This window comes from Ursus maritimus, unplaced genomic scaffold, assembly GCF_017311325.1.
Source record: "Ursus maritimus isolate PB19 unplaced genomic scaffold, ASM1731132v1 scaffold_33, whole genome shotgun sequence".
In the NCBI taxonomy this organism is placed as follows: Eukaryota; Metazoa; Chordata; class Mammalia; order Carnivora; family Ursidae; genus Ursus; species Ursus maritimus.
This window is the reverse complement of record NW_024425897.1, coordinates 19,957,298-19,970,760: the sequence shown is the minus strand read 5'-3', so window position 1 is coordinate 19,970,760 and position 13,463 is coordinate 19,957,298. Positions and strand designations below refer to the sequence as shown.

The 13,463-nt window shown below is 52.7% G+C and overlaps 1 protein-coding gene across 5 annotated transcripts in view; it reads right to left on the bottom strand.

The window, feature by feature from the left end:
* RASAL1 (RAS protein activator like 1) overlaps nucleotides 1–13,463 on the bottom strand; it is a 28,673-nt gene that overhangs the window by 7,087 nt on the left and 8,123 nt on the right. For all 5 annotated transcript variants that reach the window (XR_005831735.1, XM_008688906.2, XM_040619905.1 and 2 more), the window contains 9 exons: nucleotides 9,481–9,610; nucleotides 7,372–7,453; nucleotides 7,160–7,291; nucleotides 5,198–5,286; nucleotides 4,381–4,498; nucleotides 4,101–4,254; nucleotides 3,663–3,727; nucleotides 3,252–3,364; nucleotides 2,152–2,344 (listed from right to left, as the gene is read on the bottom strand). Coding sequence is in view for 4 of the 5 variants with exons in the window: in XM_008688906.2 (XP_008687128.2) it covers nucleotides 2,152–2,344; nucleotides 3,252–3,364; nucleotides 3,663–3,727; nucleotides 4,101–4,254; nucleotides 4,381–4,498; nucleotides 5,198–5,286; nucleotides 7,160–7,291; nucleotides 7,372–7,453; nucleotides 9,481–9,610 (1,076 nt within the window). In the remaining variant the exon portion in view is untranslated. The remainder of the gene's footprint in view (nucleotides 1–2,151; nucleotides 2,345–3,251; nucleotides 3,365–3,662; nucleotides 3,728–4,100; nucleotides 4,255–4,380; nucleotides 4,499–5,197; nucleotides 5,287–7,159; nucleotides 7,292–7,371; nucleotides 7,454–9,480; nucleotides 9,611–13,463) is intronic.

Below are 13,463 nucleotides of genomic sequence, written 5' to 3'. Positions count from 1 at the left end.
GTTTTCTGGACAAGGACACAGGCTCAGGAGTGAACCCAGGCGGGATGGCTCCTGAGCCTGTCCTGTGTGGCCCCCCAGCCCCAGACTCTGCCTCCTACAAACTGTAAAGTGCGGTGCCCCTCGGTGTGAGTCCCGGGCCCTGGCCCACCTGCAGGTAAGCCGGGATCCCCCAGCGCCAGCCGAGGCAACTCAGAGAGGGTGTGCCTTTATCCCGGGTGCATCTGGCTCTCCCAAGTCACTCCCCCCACACCGTTCACACTTGCCCGGCTATATTTAGCCCGAGAATGTGCTGCAGTATTTATTTAGGGGGTTGTATTCACACTTGAGACAATACCCTCCCTGGGACCGTGCCAACTTCCTCCAGCACCTCCGTGCTGACAGTGAGCCCTGCCGACAGCTGGGTACCCGACACTGCCCAGAAGGAGGGTCTCTGCCCCCACCCGCCCTCATCTGGAACCTGAGCTGCCCCCAAGGCCACCGTCCCCGTGGTGCCTGCCATATTCCAGGGTAATTTTAGTCCTTGACATCAGCTCTTTGACTTCCTTTCTTAAGGAGGAACAGGTGTCAGAGCGGCAGAGAAAGGAGTTCCCCTGGGTTTCCATGACCCCATCCACCCTCGTGGCCCTGAGAAAGTCCCTGCTCCCTGCCCATGGACTCTGCCCACCGTGGGAGCTGAGAACCAGAGGACACTCATGTGTCACATTGGGTCCCCCACTGTCTAGGGAGCCGGCCTCCCCGCTTCCCTACCCTCCTCCCTGCCACAGCTGTGTCCCACTTAGCACCTGCAGCCCAGGCGAGAGCCTGGCAAAGTGGGGCGTAAATCAAGCGATGTCCCAGTTTGGAGGCCCAGAGCTCACTCCTCAGCAGGGGCTGAGGGGAGAAGGGAGAGACCCCCGCTGGGAGACCAGAGGCCTCGCTTTGAGTCCACAACCCTTGGCCAAGACTCTTTACCGCTCTGGGCCTCAGTGTCCCCACCTGTGAACAGAACGTGGAGAGAGGTGTGGCGTAATCAAGGGCTCTTAACTCAAGCTGTCGGGACTGGGCCATTACATCTCCAACATCGAGCAGGTCTTAGATTTTTCTGCAAAGTGAACCCCCAGACCACGTTTCTACTACGTCAGCACTACCCTAAGAGTTAGCCTGATGTGATGTCATCTGTAAGGCAGGACAAAAACAGCCACCTGGAAGGGATGCTGACCATTAAACCGGGGGGGCTCAAACGGGTAACCCACGGGCCAGTCCAGCTGCGAACATGTAACGACCGGCTCAAAGTGGTGGTGCGGGGTTGTTGTTGTTATTGTTAGGTGAATTAGTGCCAACATTTAAAAAATGAGAGACTTCACACAACATCCAGAATGTTGGCTTTAGAAAATAAACTCTCACAGTCTGGCAATACTGGCTCCCCGTTCCTACCCGGCAACGAGTGCCACGAGCTACCCTGTTAGACAAGCCGTGGGCGCTCCAGCTTGCCACAGTCCCTACCACGCCCTACTGCCCCAGCCTGGACTGCTTCCTCCATTCACCTCTGTGTCTGAGGCAGCACCCGGGCTCTCCGCTTCTGCGTGAATACTGGCCAAGCACCAGCAGGTGCGGGCATTGATTTTTAGGCTGTTCTGGGTGTCTGCTGCTCAGCGCCTACCGTGCACCCGCGCGCTCTCGCGCTCTCTCATGCTCTCTCTCGCTCGCGCTCTCTTTCTCTTCCTGAGAGCGGAATTTAAGAAGCACTTACCTTGGGCCAGACTCTCTTATCTGGTGGTTCTGAGCGCCGATTCGAAGCCAGCCTGCCTAGACAGGTGCCTAGCCCAGCACCCTGTGCCTCAGTCCCTCGGGGCCTCTGCTTCCTCCTCTGGGCAATGGAAGGAGTACTGGTCCCCACCCCAGAGGGGGACATGGAGACGAGATGAGGCAAGGAACCCCTGGTCAGGGCTATATATAGCGGCAGCCGCTGTTACCACTGTGAGCACCACCCCTGGATCCCAGACCCTGCCGGGAAGACCATCCCCGCTTCCGACAGGAGACACAGTACTTCAGCGCGGGCAGCCCAGGTCTGTCCCCACCACGCCCCGCCCGGCCTCCCCGTGTGACCCTGGACAAGCTACGGCCCCTCCCCAGCCTCAGTGTCCCCATCTGCTCCATGATCGCGTGGCCCACCTCGTGCTCCGCCTGGGGGAAGCGCTCCTCCACGCACTGGCGCAGCTGCTTGAAGACGAGGCGCATGGCAGGCGGGCAGCGCCCCACGGAGCCCACGATGGCATCCACGATGGGCCCCAGGTAGCCCGTCAGCAGCCCCAGGCTGGCGTCCCGCACGTGCTCCTCTGAGGGGGCGCCCTTGAAGGAGATTCTCCTGGGGAAACAGAGTGGCTGTGCCTCCGAGCCCAGCATCTGTCTGCTCAAAACCCTCCGCTGCTCAAACACACTGAGCTCACTCCTGTCGCGAAGTCTTGTGCGTGCTGTTCCCTCTGCCTGAGACACTCTTGCACCCACGTTTAGCTTAAATGTCCCCTCCTCAAAGAGACCATCCCTTCCCCATCACACATCACGGACCCTGGTTCGGTGCATTGTCGACAGGGACATGCCGGACACATGCACCCACCTCAGGGCCTTTGCACTGGCTCTTCTCCCTGCCCGGGATACTCTTCACCAGATCTGTGCATGCCTCCCTCCCTCATCTCCTTCAAGTCTCTGCTGAAAGGTCCCCTTCTCTGTGAGGCTGTCCCTCTGACCACCCTATGAAATATTGCAAGCCCCTGCTCTGCTCCTGGCCCTTCCACATTCCTTCCCTGCTCTGTCTCCCTCCATTCCCCTGAGCACCTTCAATAACCTTCTTTAGTTGGCTATCTTCCTCCCCGTGGAAGGCGGATTTGCGTCAGTTTTGTTCCCTGCTCTGGACCAGTGTTCGGCCAGTGTCTGCACAATAGATTCTCCACATTGTTTGTTGAGTGGACGATGGAATAACACTTCTCTAGCTGTAATGTTCTTGCCCCTTCCCACACAGGTGTGGGGTCTGTCTCGCCCGCCTCCCAGCTGGGATTCGAACCCAGGAGCTCAGTGTCAGAGTCCTGCCCATCACCACTACACTACGCAGCCCGAGGATCGCGGTGGTCCCAGTGAGGCTTTCTGCTGGAATGCGGGGCTCCTGAGCGGTTGCCCCGGAGGGAGGGGAGGCCATTGGCACAGACCCAGCCTGACAAGGCTCTGAGCAGACAAGGGGGCTGCCAGGGGTTGGGGTTCGCCGCTGAGGCATTGCTCACCTGGTGCGGCCCAGGTCCATCTTGCATGGGTCCAGCTCCATGTACTTCTTTTCCTCGAAGACGCGGTTAATCACCGGCTTCAGGACCTCGTGCAGGTAAGGCATGCCCACGAGCTGAGGGCAGGGGGGACCGCGTGGGATGGGGCTGAGGGTGAGGCCGGGGCATGCCCACGAGCCGGGCCAGGGGGGACCGTGCAGGGAGGGGCTCAGAGCGAGGCTGAGGCCTGCCCAAGGGCCGGAGTGGGGGGCGCTCTCCAGGTGCATCTCAGGGCGAAGCCAGGCGCCAGCCACCAGCAGCCCGGCTCAGCTACCCTGAGCCAGCCGAGGCCGGCCAAGCTCTGGGGTCCCGGGAAGCACAGGAAAGGGGTCCCTTTGAGGAAGCTGCAGCTGGCCCCAGCCTTTGCCTGCTCACCTTCATAAATTGCTCCATTGCCTTGGATGCCAGGGAGTTAGAACGGAAGAGGGTGTTGGGGTCAGCTGGGAGGACAGAGGGAAGTGTTTGCTGGGATTTAGGGGCTGGAGCCACCTCACCCCTCCCACCCTAGGTGGGAGTCACGATTCTTCCAGCTTCAGGAATCAGGGAGGCTGCAACACCGACTCCATTCACAGTCCAGGGGCCCAGAGTGGTTCAGTGAGCGGCCTAAGGTCACACAGCTCAAGAGCAGCAAAGCCAGCGCCTTGATCCAAGACGGCATCCCCAGCGGGCTGCTGGTGCACAGCGTAGGGACCCCCCTCACACACACACAGAGGAGCCCCTGACCTCTGCCTGAGGCCCCCCGCTTCTCCCTCAGAGACCCTGTGCAGACCCAATCCTGGGGTGAGATGTCTGGGGCTTGTGCAGGCAACTCACTGGTCCGGGTCACCTCCCGCCGGGTGAGATAGTCCAGAAAGGGCCCGGCCAGGCCCTGGCCAAGAAAGAGCTTCACCAGCTTGGTGGCGAGGTCCTGGCGGCAGTCACCTGAGGTCAGCTCCTCCAGCACCGCCAGAGGACTGGCAGTATCCTCCTGGGCAAGGACAGGAGGCAGGAGAGGTGGCCCGGGGTCCTGGGACCCCACAACAAAAGAGCCCCGGAGGGATCCCTGAAGCAGGGGAGGCCACCATCCAGACCCCAGTAGAACGGGTGTACCCACCTCCGCCGGCCCCAGCACAGACTCCATGAGCAGCTCCGTGAGCGGCTGGTAATGCCGGGAGGGCAGGATGCGGTCCTCGGTGAGGCGCACCTTCAGCCGCACAGCGCCCAGGGTCCCCCTGACCAGGGTCAGATGGCAGGTGAGGGAGCATATGTGCGTACGCGCAGGTGCGGACGGCCAAGAGAGGCAGGTGGGAGTGCAGATAAGGAGCACGGATATTAGCAAAACAAGGCAGATGGGGACAGGTGTGCACAGGTGTGAACAGGTGTGGCCAGGTGTGAACAGATATTGACGGGGATACACAGGAGCAGACGAGTGCGGACAGTGTTAACAGAGACTGGTGTGGAATGACGTGGGCAGTGCAAAAAATGTGTGCATTGTGAACGGACAACGGGGGCAGGTGCGGATAGTGTAGTCCGATGCAGACAAGTGTGGACAGGTGTGGACAGGTGTGGGCGTATGTGAACAGATGTTGAGAGGGATACACAGGAACGGACAGGTACAGTCGATGTAAACAGTGTGGCCAGTATAAGGTGTACAAGAACAGACAATGTGAACAGGTGTGCACAGGTGTGGAACGACCCAGGTTTCTGACTAGTGTGAGCTGATACGTTCACGTGCAAACAGGTGGATGGGTACAAGGTGAACTCACTTGCACATAAGTAAACGCATATTGTAAGACAGACATTTGCTAAGTGAGTGGACAAAGTGACATGGTGACAGCTTGTGGGCTGACATGGGCACCCACCAGGACCTGCCCACAAGCTGAAGTTGACATGAGTTCAGCCTGGCCGCCTCCCTCCGCACCCACATTTACCCAGAATCCTCCTCGGCTCTGGGAAAGGGCAGGAGACGGAACCAGCCCCTGGGTGTGTTCTGCTGCAGGACCTGTGGGGGGAACTCCACCTGCGGGGGGACACAGAGACCCTCAGCCGAACCCGACCTTGCCAGGCCTAGAAGAAGAGCTCCGACTGCCCACCCGAGGAGGGGAGGCGTAGCCTTCCAGGGGCCACCTCCTCTCCCCTACCATACCCCATCGACACAGCAGCAGCCACACTCCCTCTCCCAGTCCCAAAGCATTAGCTCCTGCCAGGACGCTGAGGGCCTCCAGGGTACACTTAATTTACAGCTGGGGAAACTGAGGCTTGGAGCGATGGAGCGACTTGTCCGAGGTCATACAGCTGCTAGAGACCACATATCTGGACTGAGGGCATTTTCAGCTGTTTGGGGACACAAATCGCATCTGTCTGAAAGCTTAAAGACAGTCCAGAAGGCCCCTGAGCCCCACCCCCTCTCTTTTAAAATAACTTTATAAAGATGTAATTTGCATCCCATACAATTCACGTATTTAAAGTGTGTGATTCAATGGCTTTCGGTCTACTCACAGGGTTGTGCAACCGTCACCGCTAATTTCAGAACATTTTCTGTCAGTCCCCCAACGCCTGTGCTCGTTAGCTGTCACTCCCCATCTCCCACCCCCACCCCCAGCTCCTGGCCACCACTCGTCTACTTTCTGCCTTTACACACTCACTTACTTCAGACATCCCCTACAGGGGCGCCTGAGTGGCTCAGTTGGTTAAGCGACTGCCTTCAGCTCAGGTCATGCTCCCGGGGTCCTGGGATCGAGCCCCACATCAGGCTCCCTGCTCAGCAGGAGGAGTCTGCTTCTCCCTCTCCCCCTGCTCCTGCTCTCTCTCTCACTCACTCTCTCTTTCAAATAAAATAAAATCTTAAAAAAAAGACATCCCATATAAATGAAATCATATAATCTGTGGGGACTGGCTTCTCCCCTTTAGCATGCTTCCAGATTCATCCGCCTTGTAGCAGCTGCCGTGACTTCATTCCCTTTTACGGCTGAGTACTATTCCATTGCAAGGATACACCACGTTGTGTTTATTCATTCAACTGCGGAGGGACGTTTGGGTTGTTTCCGCTCTTGGCCATCACGAACAACGCTGCTGTGAGCCTTCAGGTACAAGCTTTTGTGCAGACATGTGTTTCCATGTCTCTTTGGTGCTCACCCAGGAGCGGAGCGCCAGGGCACGTGGCGACGGTCTTTAACCACGTGAGGAACAGCCAGACTGTTCCCAAGCGGCTACTCCATTTACACGCCTGCCCCCTGCCCCCCGGCTGTGCATAACCAAGCCTCCCTATAACTTGCTCTAATCTTGCCTCCTTTTAAAAACCGTCAGCCCTGACTACACATCCATTCCCACTGAGAGGCAGGGGCAGTCACACCCATTTTACAGATGTGCAAACGGAGGTTCCAAGAGAGAGACCTTGAGCTCAGTGCTTCCAGGGGTAGGGGTGAAGGGCTGAGGTTCTGGAGTCAGGGAAACCTGAACTCAGATTCTGGCTCTGCTCTTTCTTAGGCGTATGGCCTTAGGAAAGCCACTCAACTTCTCTGAATGAACCTCAGTTTCCCCATCTATCAAATGCAGACAACAATCCCAGCCTCACTGGGTGGCCACGAGGGTGCGTAAGTGAGATTATGCTGGAGAAGCACTTAGCACACGGTCCTCCTGAGTACTCTCACCCCAGGTGAGCATCTGGGCTTGCCCTGTGACCTTGGGCAGGCTCCTGCCCCTTGGAGAGCCTCCGTCTCCTCACCTGACAATGGGGTAATGGGACTCCGTCACCCAGGCCAGGTCAAGGAGCCAGTTGAGACAGCCTTCATACCTATCATTCCAGATCCTAGGAGGTACAGCCCATCTCCCTTCTCCTTCCCTCTTGAAGGCAGTGGGGAGCCATGGAGGGTGTCAGGGGAGGGAGTGCTTACCATGCCCAAGAAGTCATTCTTGCCCACCATGTCCCAGTCCCAGAGCTCTACCCGCAGCGGGGCTGGGGAACCCGGCATCTCCCGCAGCTCCAGCACCTCATCCCAGTGTGGGAAACGGGTCTTCTTGATGGTCTGGGGGAGGTAGAGTGAGGGAGAGCTGAGGAGGGCCTGCCACCATGCCCGCCCCTCCCCCGATCCACGCCACCACTCACTGAAGTCTCCAAGCTCTGGCTGCCCCAGAACACACGTGCGAATGGGTCAGACGTGCCGGTGATATCTCGGGGGGCCAGGTCCCTGGGGACAGATGAGGAAAGGAGTGAGGGATGCAGGACCCTTGAGGACCAAGACCCAAGCTGGACCTTGGGAAAGGGGTTCAGGATAGACCATTCAAATGCCTCTGGCCTTCACCATAGGGACCCAGCAAGGAGCACCCGTCACCTTGCCCGTCCAAGCCCAGTATCTTCCTGTTGACCAGTGCTACCCTATGGGGAGGCCCTAGTATGCCCCTATCTTCCAGATAAGGAAACTGAGGCACCAGAAGGTCAAGTCCTAAATCACAAAGCCCAAGAGATGAAGATGCAGTGGGGAGTGGAAAGGGAGCCTCAGTTTCCCTGGAGCCCCTGGTAGGAGACCAGATGCCAGGGTTCAAAGCCTGGCTCCACCACTCACTGGCTGAGTGACACTGGGAAAAGTCCCTTCCTCACCCTGAGTCTCAGTTTCCTCATCTGGAAAATGGAAATAATAACAGATCAACCTCACACGGCCAAGGCTTAAATGACATGATGTGTATAAAAGGCTTAGCATAGCAGCTGGCAGGATGTTAGTGCTCATTCATTCATTCATTCATTCAACAAATACTCCTATCCACACCCTACCTAGGACCCAAGAAAAGGTTTGAGGCAAGGACCTCCTCTCTCTGGTTGCCACAACAACCTGAAAGTCTCACCTCAGTCAGCTTCTCCAATCCCCCCTTCATGAGGTCCCCCAAATCCAGTGACAAGTCCCCCACCAGGGGCTGCTTGCTTCCTCCTGCTGCTCCTCTCCCACCCCTGTTTGGCATCCAAAGCCTTCTTTGGTTTCCTAGGAGCCAGCCTAGTTGCTAAGCGACAGCAATCAGTCCCTCTCCTGCTTGCAAGGATCCTGCACAGCCTTGTGGCTGGGGAGGAGGCCACTGGCACAAAGCAGATGAAGAACCCCCTGTCCTACGCTCAGTCTTTGTGCCTGTCCTCTGCGACCCTGGTAATTCAACCAGACTCCAGGGAGCCCCAGCTGGAGACAGAAATCTGGAGATGGTGGGAAAGGCACAGAGAGGGCAAGAAAAAGCTTTAAGGTCACACAGCAAACCAGAAATAGAGATCCTCCCCAACCTGAGTGAGGACTGGTCTAAAAGTGAGGGTTGGGGGAGTAAGGTGTGAAAACAAGGCAGAAAGACAAGATGAGAGATGAGAGGGGGGAAAGGCATGGGAGCATTTAAGGAAGCAAAGTGATGGGGGAGCTGAGGGAGAGAGCAGGGATTACTGAGTGATAAATAGGCAGGAGGGAAGATGGATATCCCACAAGCTGGTCCTACATCTGTCCTCCTTCTCCTGTTTCTTTGGGAGAGGACCTGTCCCTCTCTCACACTCCCAGCTCACATGATTTAGGTAGGCTGATCCCTCTCTCCACTCCAGGAGTGGGTATGGGACTCAGGTCTAACCCATCGGAGTCCATGTAATTGGTTCAGAGATAGGTATGTGCCCCAGACTGAGCCAATAAGAATCAGTCCTAGGACATTAGTTGGAAATCATGAAGGAAATTTCTTCTTCAGTTGGACCTGCCAAGTTGGTAGGATGCCATCCTGGGGCTGCTGGCGTCATCTTTGCCCACAACTGGAGAGAGACTGCCTGAGAATGAAGCTAACACAAAAAATAGCCAAGAAATCTATATCTACAGATACTTGATGTCACTGTTTGTGCACCTGGATCCAGCCATGCCTGAAGCTGCATGTCATTCATCCAAGCCAATCTGCTTAAGCTAGTATGAACTGGGTATCTCTCACTTACAATTTGATTAATACACCTCCACACTTTGTCTGGCCATCCTGAGTGTCTGACCTTCAGCTGCTGGTCACTGGGGACCCAGCAAGGATTTTGCTCGTGCTCTGACCCCAGGAACGTGCAAACCTGGTGAACTTGGACTGTTTGCCTACAAGAGATCCTGGTTGTGAGCCCAGAAGTGTCCCAGGAGTGAGGTGGTCTCAAAAACCAAGACCGCTGGGGGAATCCAGCAAACTCTTGCTCATTCTCAGACCTACCCCGCACCATCCCCCATTATGACCAAACCTGGCCTGGAGCACGTGACAGCGAAGACAACGGCCCCGCGCATCCTCTAGCATCTGTACATCCAAGCAGATCTCGCCCTGAACCTCGGCATCTGGGTCCACACGGCTCAGGTTGATCCAGCTATCAATTCCTGCAGGGCACAGGTGCTCACATTTAGTAAGTACCTACCGGACACTGGCATTGCGTTAACTTAAACATTCAATTAACATTAAATGTGTATTAAGTCATGGACGTCTCATGTGAGCCTTCTGATGTAGGTACTGTGATTATCCACGCTTGCAGACGAGGAAAACGAGGTACAGTGAAGGAAGAGCTTGGCCCGTGATCGCACGGCTAGGAAGTGGCAGAGCTGGGATTTGAATGTGGGCAGTACAGGCCAACGCCCTTCACCCTGTACCATCACACACTTCACCCTGGTATACAAAACCCTCCATCATTTAATCCCAACATACTCTCCCCTCACAAAAATGTTGGGGATTCCTACCTCTGAGCCTCCGTCCAGGCAGTTCTCCCTGCCTGAATCAGTCAAGTCAATTTCAACTTCTGTTTCTCTCATTTCTCTCAACACTTTGAAGATATCATCCACTGACTTCTAGCTGCCATTATAGTTGTTGGGAAGTCATTTCAGCCTGATCACTGATGTGTCAATGGTCTATCTTTTCTCTTTAATTTTAAGGACTATGTGTTTGATATTCGGCAAATTCACAGCATGGGCAGGTAAGGATTTTTTATTATTATTTATTTATTTTATCCTGCTTACTTTGGGTTGTGCTGTTTCTACTTATGGAATCATGTCCTTCCTTGAGTTCTGGAAAATTCCAGGTCATCAATTTTTTTTTTTATCACCTCCTCTCTCCAATTTTTTCTATTCTTTCCTCCTAGGACTCCAATTAAATGGATGTTAGACCTTCTGAGTAATTTTCTATGTCTCTGAACTTCTCTTTTATATTTTTCTTCTTGTTTCTCTGGGCTAAAGTCTAAATAATTTCTTCAGACCTCTCTTCCAGCTCACTAATTCTCTCTTCAGCTCTGAATGATCTGCTGTTGAACTCAGCCACTCAGTTTTCAATTTCAATGACTACTTTTTCTCTCTAAAAGTTCGATTTGGTTCTTTTTCAAATCTATTTTTTAATGTATTGCTTTAATTTATTATGATTATTGCAGGGCCTTTCTGGTGATTATATTTCTTTCTTTTTTTTTTTAAGATTTTATTTATTTATTTGACAGAGATAGAGACAGCCAGCGAGAGAGGGAACACAAGCAGGGGGAGTGGGAGAGGAAGAAGCAGGCTCATAGCGGAGGAGCCTGATGTGGGACTCGATCCCGGAACGCCGGGATCACGCCCTGAGCCGAAGGCAGGCGCCTAACCGCTGTGCCACCCAGGCGCCCCTGGTGATTATATTTCTATTTATTTAAATATTTTATTCCTTTTAAAATTCTGTATATCATAAGTATAAAATCTAAAACCTTCATGGGTTCAAATTCGGTGGTTATTATGTCTGTTAACTCTTGCTCATGGTGGCCCACTTCCTTGTGTGTGTGATCAAGTACAGTGCCACCTCACCTTTCTCTGTCTTCACGGCTACCACCAAATCCAGGATGCCATCAGCTTCCTCTCACTTGACTATGGCAACAGACTCCTAATTGATCTCCTACAGGTACTCCGGTCCCACTGTGATCCAGTATCCACAAAGCAGCTCAGAGATCTTCTGAAAACGTATCTAATCTCTCCTGTCACTCCATTCTCTGATAATATGGCCCCACTCTCCTCACTGTCTTGCTCAAGGACCTTCAATGGCTCCCCAGTGCCTCCAGAAGAAAGTCCAGACTCTAGCCTGACACCTACAACCTTTTCCAATCAAGACCCACCCAGTGCTCCGTCTGGCCTGGCCTATACCTGACCCTAGAAGAGAATCTACAGAGACACGCCTTACTGTCTTTCTCGAAGCACCTTTAAGAACCAACTCATTCCCCTTCATTCAGGAAGCCTTCTTTGACTTCTCTAGCCTTCACTCTCCTCTTCATCCACTGTCCTGCCAGAGATATTCCACATGCCTCCACCCCCACACTCCTGTCTTGCTTAAAAAATAAAAAGAACCCACATTCAGACACATGGATAGTTTCCCTTTTTTTCCTTGCTCCTTGCTCTATGTGAACGTGTTTTGTGTTTCTATCTGGTACATAAGCTCTTGAAGTTTGGCCTCCTAATTCATTCATCTAATTCCACCCCCTTGGTTGGATGTTTGAGGCACAACGGGTACAACTCAGTGGGCAGGTTGAAAACATAGACTTTGGAAGCAGGCACAGCCTGGACTCAACTCCCAGCTCTGCAACTTCTGGGAGGGGCAAGTGCCCTCACCTCGCCAAACCTCATTTCCCATCAGCCATAAATTCAAGATTATTCTAGTGCACACTTCACTTGGTGTTGTGAAGACTAAATATAAAGTGCTTAGCATCATGCCTGGCACATAGTAAGCCCTCATTAAATAGGAGCACTGATTATGATGATTAGCATGTAGGTTTTCAACATATCCCCACTGATGAAAAAATACATTATTCAATTACTGACGTTGAGACAATCAGTAGTCATCAGACAAAAGTAATAAAGTTCAATACCTCTCCATACCTTGAATCTGGATAAATTCCAAGTGAATGTAAAAAAGGAAAACAAATTGTTGCGAGGAGGAATCATGTAAAAAAAAAAAATTATCTTAGAGTTGGGAAGGCCTCTTTAGGTATCACAAAAATCAAGAGCCGTAAAAACAAAAAGATGAACTAGAGAAAAAGAAATAAATTTTATACATAGAAAAAAATGATAAGCAAAAAAAAACATAAGCGACAAAGGGAGAAAAACTATTTGCAGCTAATATAACAGAGTTAAATTTCCCTAATATGTAAAGAGCTCCTACAAATCAATAAGAAAAGCCAAACAACCCAGTGAGGGGCAATGCACATACAATGTAAATAAACAACAAACAAAAAAGAAAATAAAGTGACTCTTAAATATGTAAAGAGGCTTTAAATCTCATTCATAGAGAAATACTAAATTACCTACACAAAGAGGCAATTTTTTACCTATCAGATACAAGATCAAAGAGTTTGGTAATTGCTGGGCAAAGGTATAGGGTGGGCAAATTGTTACCTCCTCCAAAGAGGGTAACTTGGCAATAACTCTCTAATGTGCTAATATGGATACTCCATGACCAAGCAAATTCACTTCTAGGAATTTATCAGACTGATTGATATCACTGCACATGTGTGAAATCACATTTTTACAAGGCTATTCATGGCTGTACCGTTTGAACTAGGGAGTGACAGTAAACCACCCAAGTGCCCATCAGGAGGGAACCAGCCAAACAGATGATGATATATCCACACGATGGAGTGCCATGAAGTCAAAGATCAAAGAATGCAGAAGCTCTTGGGGCACCGATATGGAAAGATCTCCAAGGTATGCGGTGAAGTGAAAGGCAAGGTACAGAACAGTGAGAGTAACAGGCGGCCATCGCGATGAGCAGAGAATGAAACACATATAGTGCCGTGTTAAGAGCCCAGACTGGAGGTAGACAACCTTGGTTCAAATCCCGGCCATCCCACTTAGTAACTTCGTGATCTCAGGCAAGCCATGTAACCTCAGGATGTTCACCTATGGAGCGGGCAGAAAAAGAGTACCTACCTCACAGGGTTATTACCATAATTAAATGAGTTGATTCATGTAAACCACTTGGAATAAATAAACCTATTTAAAATAAGTTTAGACCCTGAGATCAAGACCTGAACTGAGACCAAGAGTTGGACGCTTAACTGACTGAGCCATCCAGGCGCCCGTCTGTGTGTGTATTTGTGATATATGTGTGTGGTTTGTGTGCATGTGTGTGTCTGGGTCCCCAGGTGTCCTCCACCTGTATGGCCCAAGGGTCCCCAGCCCCCTGTGCCCTCTTTTGCAGGACAGCAACTGTCTGGCAGAGCCTGAGCCCCTTCTG